The 7,209-nt window shown below is 39.3% G+C and overlaps 1 protein-coding gene across 1 annotated transcript; it reads right to left on the bottom strand.

Annotated features, from left to right (window-relative positions):
- Window positions 1–251: 251 nt before the first annotated feature.
- Window positions 252–4,178, bottom strand: LOC139467708 (P2X purinoceptor 7-like). Its single transcript, XM_071249219.1, has 3 exons — window positions 4,093–4,178; window positions 1,145–1,372; window positions 252–411 (listed from the first exon to the last, which is right to left on the bottom strand). Exons 1-3 carry the CDS (start codon window positions 4,176–4,178, stop codon window positions 252–254), a joined length of 474 nt encoding a protein of 157 aa, XP_071105320.1.
- Window positions 4,179–7,209: the final 3,031 nt, after the last annotated feature.

Genomic DNA, 7,209 nt, shown 5'->3' with positions numbered 1-7,209 from the left:
GAACAGAAATCATAAGTGTCTGATGTATGAACTGAAATCATAAGTGTCTCATGTATGAACAGAAATCATAAGTGTCTCATGTATGAACTGAAATCATAGGTGTCTGATGTATGAACAGAAATCATAAGTGTCTCATGTATGAACTGATGTCATAAGTGTCTCATGTATGAAACTGAAGTCATAAGTCACTGGTGTATAAACTGAGTCATAGGTGCATGGTGTATAAACTGAAATCATATGTGTCTGATGTATTAAGAAGGTCTATAGTACTTGAACCCTGCCACTTCTTCAGATGGAAAGTGTTCCCTAATTGCAGTCACCACACATGATGGTATAGGACGACGATCATGTTTTCTTAGCCTTCCATGGATCCATCTTGAAAATCGGCGGAATGCCACATGGCGATACGTTCTGTAAATTGAAAGATTTCTTTCGGATCTAGGAATGAGCAATGTACTTGACTAGTGTTCTTAATCGGTGACTTGAAATTGTATAATATTGTTACCATACTATGTTCAGATGTCGTAATTCATTGCGTGTCAGAACAGGTCTTCAGCAACCCATGCTTGCCATATTAGGTGACTATGCTTGTCGTAAGAGGCGACTAACGTGATCTGGTGGTCAGGCTCGCTGACTTGGTTGATGCATGTCATCGTATCCCAACTGCATGGATCGATGCCCATGATGTCAATCACTGAATTGTCTGGTGCAGACTCGATATCTACTGACTGCCGTTATATATCTGGAATATTGCTGAGTGTGTCGTCAAACAGACAAACAAAATTTATTGCTACTTCACTTCTGTTATTATTCCAACACGTCTTTGTGATGTTAGTCTAGACATTGTATTGTATTGATCAATTTTTTAACATTATGTTAAAAAGTAGTATGCAAATAACTTATTTACACCTTCAGTTTTGTTCTAGTTGTTCCTTAATTTGATTGCAGGTCTTTCTTTGGAACTGATCACACCTTTTCATGTTATATATTACCATGATTACTGTAAGGCATTGAAGAATGTTCTTTTTCACTTGCTGACAGTTTAGGAGAATATTTGATGGATTACAATGATAAGGATATGTCAATTTTAATCGATGCAGCTACATTTACTATAGTAATTATCAGCGGTTAAGAAGGAACATACTTATGAATTGGTTCGTTATCGTCTAGTGGGCCAGCCAAGCTCACAAATTCAAGGAGAGCCAACTGTAGGACGTGTATGTTGGTGAAATTTACTGAGAATCCTTCATGTTGGGTGATGCAATCCAAAGGTTCGGCTCCTTCTTCCATTTTCTCCCTCGCCCCAGCATAAAAGTGGCAACATTTCGACTCAGGTCGGGATGACATAGGCATACAGTTGCCACAGTCACACCTATCAACAAAATTATGATATAGCTAATAATACATAAATAAATGCAAACCTATCAATTTTTTATGGTACAGTTCCCTAAAAATAATAGCATTTCACTTATTTCTTATTTATGGCAATTTTTTAAAATTCACACTGTAGAAGTTCATAATTATTTAACATTTCATGTGTCCCATTTTTGAAAATTTATATTCCACAATAACTATCACAACAGCTTACCAATAGCTAGACGTCTATGGAAATTGAATGTGTTATAAAATTGAACTTCGATGCACCGGCAACATTGATAATGTTACACTAACGAATTTAGGGTACTGTGCTGGTGTACGTGTATTGACTGACGTACGTAATGGTATTTCACAGAAAGGTTGATCCCCATGTTCGATCCTTCTCTTGGGTATATTTAGCCAGAAGTTTTATGACATTTAATAATTAAGGTGAAAAGTCTGACATATTATATTGAAACGATTTACTTGTAACTCGCGATTTGAGCATTTACTGTCACATATATAGCCGTGGCTTCGCATATTATTATTGGTCTAACATTGTGGTAATTGTGACTACACACATTTTACCGTGACAGCTGAAAGATTGATTCCATATTTAATCTGTTTTCCTGAATATATGGCACGCTAATTACTAGCATACCAGTCTGTGTGAGGCCTATTCAAAACATCGTCGAAATCGGGATCGTCATTGTTTTCTTGAGAACTGCTGGAATCGTCGTCAGTATTCTGGTCGTTCTTGCTGCCAGAATAGGTTCAAATTGAAAAAGGTTGTACTTCTATGTAAGTATCTGTATGGGGTAGACCTTCCAAATCCATTTTTGACCTTGTGGGTCGAATTATTGGTGAAGATAAAAGTAGATTTCCGAGAGCGATTCGGCGCGGCACATTTGCGCAACTTGTGTGTTTTGATGCTACAACTGTCCGGTATGACGTCACACGATCACGTGACTCGCTACCTCACTATCTTATGTAATTGCCAAATGCTTTCGATGATCGTCCTTTTTAGATTGTCAATTCAAGCTATATAACGAAGTGTTACTGTTTCAAACTGCTTTGAGTGTGTAACATATATACCTAAGTATTCATTAATAGTGTATATAATGCATGTGTAAAAACCTTTTTACGAATCCTTTAATGCTGATGTTTACTTTTAACCTATATGGTAATAACACAAAATGTCTTTTCGACATGCCCAGATAAACAATAAACACGAAAAGATTATTGATGTGTGTGATTAACATTACCCTGGATCATTGAGCGGAATCCTCGCTCAGCCAATGCAGTGGAGCAAGGGATAAGGTTTGACATGTATAGGATCGGTCATCTTTGGAAAACACTCACTATGCACACTATGATACAAATCACTTGTATTTACTTATCTTGCTTATAGAATGTCTTAAAGTGTTGCCTTAAACACATGACGTTTGCATGCCTGACATTCAGCCAAAAAACAATCTGCTATCAATGCCCTTTGCATGTTGTCACATGGCCCTGGGATGTATTGTGCCTCTGTTCTGAAAACGTTTTGGCAAGGCAGTTCATGCCTGCCTTGTCGTACTCTACCAGCTAGGTCTGCCACAGCTTCCAGGAGGGAAGCTTTTTGCATCAAGTACACGGTAAGGATGAAGATAGGAGTGCATTTGTGATTACCTTCTTCACGTCACCAATGAAAGGAATTTCCATTTTGTGAATGAAGTGGATTCGTGAATGTCATGCATTTAGTTGTAATCGTACTCTCCGTACTCTTCCAGATTATCCGTGGTAACCGGGAAGGAAACGTCACAAGTGTTACTTGAATCACTGTAAGAATGTTCCCTCAGACAACTTTTAAATAGCAGGTCCAGATAGTTGATTTTATGCCCCTTTTGGGAAACAACATTGTGACAATATCACGGACATCACATATCGTTTCAGCAGCCAGTACTGTGAACGATCACCCAAATCTGCTTAATTACGGCTCATATATTGTAATACTCATTGGAATACTTGACAACAACTTGACATGTGCCGTAGTTGTCTCGATGAACCCTCTCACTATTCATCACATTTGTGCGATCAAGTGCAACAAACCTAATATGAGAAACATCAGTGCCTTTTGCAAGACAGAAATCTGATATTGCATCCACTATTTTAATACCCTGCCTGGGAATCGGCATACGAGGAAAGGTCGGCTCGGAGTTATTATACTGATTCTGAGGGGGTGTGCATGAGAACTACGGCGGCATGGTATAAGCGCAATACTATATAAAGCGACACTAAGCACACCTCACCAGAAACGCTTATGGATAAAATATATGTAGCATTACTTATTGACAGTTTCAAATGCACACCAAGACCTGCAACATGCTTAATACCATAACAGTTATGCAAAAGTGTGACGTTCGTAACGTTAAAGACTATCGTCAATGCAAATCTACTGCGTTGATTTTCCAAAGCCTGTGAATGAAAAACATCAACAACGGACCAGTTCTGTATCATGAATAGAATGCACCGCTCTTCCGCGAGGCAGTGTTGCTATTTTCATCGGTGTTCAGTTTTCGTGATGGGTGTGTCCCAATATCAACCATTCTGTTACTGAGCAAAGTGTCATCATTGTCTCAGCTGAAGAGTTCACAGAAATTTTATTATTTCTTGCGGTGGTTGAAATATAGCCACTTCCATTTACCTTTATATCGATTGTCAACATGTTTTCCCTATAGTATTTGACCTGCTCACATTGAGTCGGAACCGTCGGAAGATCTAGCGTTGGAGGTGACATCACTGCTTGCTTTGTTCATTTGCATCAGATTGTTTAGCGACATCCGTGTCAATATGTATGTTTTTGTTGTTGCACTGGTTTCTCTGTAAATGCTAGACATGTACACGCTGTCACTGTCGTTCGTGCGCATATCTTTCGCCGTGGTCAAATTAGATCGGCCGTCAACGAAGAAGGTGGGCATTTTTTGGTATCTTCCGCGTCGCCTTAGTTCTTAATTCGTTAAGTGGTGTCTTCCAGCTATGGCATGGCATTACCGCTTCGACGATCCTGCCCTCGACCTATGACGACTAGCCTTGAACTTTGAGTAATGACCCGTCAAACTTCATGATAGCACATATTATGATTTGATCAATAGTGCTTTAGTTTATCCAATTAAGTCACATAAACAACTCAAGGAGAAACAAAGCTGTTAAACCTGCCCTTAGTGCTAAACGTACCGACACCCTAAACCTCTAGTCACATGAAAAACGATTAAAAGAAATAAGAGATTATTATCAGCTTCTTATTTTTTACCACTATTTTGAAATAATATATTATGGTTTACTGTGTCTCCAGGGATCCACCTACGGATCTAGATATATATGATGCATTTGGTCATCCTTTAACACTAATCTAAACCAGGATGCACTCATATTGATAATCCAAATGCCATGTGTTCAGTGATCCATCAAGTTATTTAATCAAAATTGAATGTCAACGTCAATATCATCATCACTGCTCCAAGGTGACCCTTCATCTCCTTGTCTTTCCAGACATGCAAGTTGATGCTCGCTTCCTTGTAATGAGGGTCTTAGCCATCCGAAAGGCAACTGCAGCTTTCAGGCTTCTTCAGTTTGCTTAAAAATGTCGTGATTGCTTTGCATGCCAGTCACAAATGTGAGTACGTGAGTGAGTGACATCAATAAATTCTCTGTCATATCTCTCCATCTGTCTTCTCATCTGTTTCACCCTGATATTCAGTTGAGTTATATCGTATCAAACTTGCGTGGATCGATGCTTATGATGTCAGTCACCACAATCAAGATTCGATTATTTACAGACCGCGGTCATATAGCTGGAATATTGCTGAGTGCGGCGTTAAACAACAAACACACAATCAGTTGAGTTAGTGTTGTGGCATCAATTTGAATCAGACGAATGAGGCATACTGAAGAATCTCAGTCGATTTCGTCTCACTTACCAACAGCATTTCTTCCATCATGATCACCAGAAGCAAAGAATATCCGTTTATCCATGTAATCCGAAGAAAACAACAACTCGAGAGGAAAGCCTGCGAAGACGACGTTACTAGACTATGTAACAACCACAATTTAATGCGGAGAACTTGTGAACGGATATGGATCTTGCAATGTAGAGTTAAGATTCACCGATATATGTGAGACAATTATAGGGGTCTAAAAATGCCCACGAAAGACATGTGCAGTTTATAAATTATGAATATACTCAATGATAACAAGGGAGGAATTCTTCATTGGTAGTTATTTTGGGCTACTAGACTGGAAACTCAATCTAAAAAAGCCCAACTAAACATAAACGTCCAAATCGCACCATGTGAAGTTCACCACGTGTAAACAAAGATCAACTGTCCATTGTGATATCATGAGATTCGTTTTGGACAGCAGTTAGACATAGTGATATTTGTATTTCACATTAAACAACTGTTAATTTTCATGTATGCCTTTTTGTATTGAGATATATCTGTTACTCGTAAACCTAATAGCATACACAACGACAGTGGACAAATCACCTCGAGCTCGTACGAGTTTATTAATGAACTAAAAAAGACAGGTATTCATTATTTGCTTTTCTTTGTCCGCCCGTTTAGTTTCAGACAATGACTCTATTAGATTTCCTTTCTGGGGACCAGTGGAAGGACATAGCATGAACTCCACTGACTCAGTAGTTGCAAAGTCATGTATTGAAAAGCAACATTGCCTGTTTCAAATGTATTCCCTTTATTCCATGTAAGGGTCTGCGTTCATTACTCTAAAGACACCTCATAAGACCTTCATGGTAATCCAACAAATCCCGAGCTACCCTTAACCTTTACAGAGTTGTCGCAATAGTTCCCCAGAGATTCGTTAACAGACTGATTCCAAGAAAGCTATCACCGTGTGTTCTAATGCAGATATATAATCGCAAGCTTTAGTCAGTTGGCGGCTTGACTTTGTTGCTTTCACCCCTATTACTTAAGTGATATGCTGTGTCGCTTCCGTGACAATGGACAATATTTTGTTCTAAGCTGAAGTTCCTATTCTGTCCCTTTAGAGGTCCTCGTGTCGATCCTCTTAAACTGCTTACAAATGAATCACTTTGAATGATGTTTTTTCATCATTTATCAAATTTTTGCTTGTCGTGGTCGAAGAAATAAGTGCTGCAAGATAGCAACATCTCAACGAAATATGTTGGGGGGGAGGGGGGGGGGGGGGGGGAGGGTTGAAATAATTAATTCATGCAAAAGTGTATGAATGGAGGGGCGGTCGGGTAGCCTAGTGGTTAAAGCGTTCTCTCATCACGCCGAAGAACCGGGTTCGATTCCGTTATGGGTACGATGTGTGAAGCCCATTTCTGGCTGGTGTCCCCCGCCGTGATATTGCTGGAATAAAGCGGCGTAAATCCATACTCACTCACTCACTGTATGAATGGAGGTCGGTTGTTAAACACGGAGAAGTTGATAGTTGATAGTTGATAGCTTTGGTTGTCTGTTACAAAGTGAATAGTAGGTATACTGAAGCAATCAAAGATAATTACCTTCAAACTTTTAAAATTTGCACATGTTAGTGAAGACCACTGGTATCGGACTGTTGCTTTACCCCGTTGTCAGCAATATTCCAGTTGTATTACGGCGACATGTAAACCAGACCAACTAGTAACGCAACGCATGTCATTCAATACTACCATCGGGAAACAATGACACAGCAGTCACAGAGCCTAGAGGTCCGATCTCCGTTTTATTCGGCCCTCAGCACAAGCATGAGGTATAAGGTCCCTTGATGTGCCTGTAACCTACCACTTTAATTTAGTCAATATGTCGGATCCTTTTAAAACATGCACATGTATTTAACGTTTTACTG

This window comes from Haliotis cracherodii, unplaced genomic scaffold (genome assembly GCF_022045235.1).
Source record: "Haliotis cracherodii isolate W230 unplaced genomic scaffold, xgHalCrac1.p SCAF_2, whole genome shotgun sequence".
Classification (NCBI taxonomy): Eukaryota; Metazoa; Mollusca; class Gastropoda; order Lepetellida; family Haliotidae; genus Haliotis; species Haliotis cracherodii.
Note: the sequence above shows the minus strand (reverse complement) of the source record. Positions and strands in the feature narration are given on the sequence as shown.

What these genes read in the sequence shown, in the direction of transcription:
- LOC139467708 (XM_071249219.1), bottom strand. Translation starts at nt 4,178, where the DNA reads ATGTCGCTAAACAATCTGATGCAAATGAACAAAGCAAGCAGTGATGTC. An exon ending in TCCGACGGTTCCGACTCAAT is followed by an intron (nt 1,373 to 4,092) that starts GTGAGCAGGTCA and finishes TTTTGTTGATAG; the next exon opens with GTGTGACTGTGGCAACTGTA. An exon ending in GATAACGAACCAATTCATAA is followed by an intron (nt 412 to 1,144) that starts GTATGTTCCTTC and finishes TTCAATTTACAG; the next exon opens with AACGTATCGCCATGTGGCAT.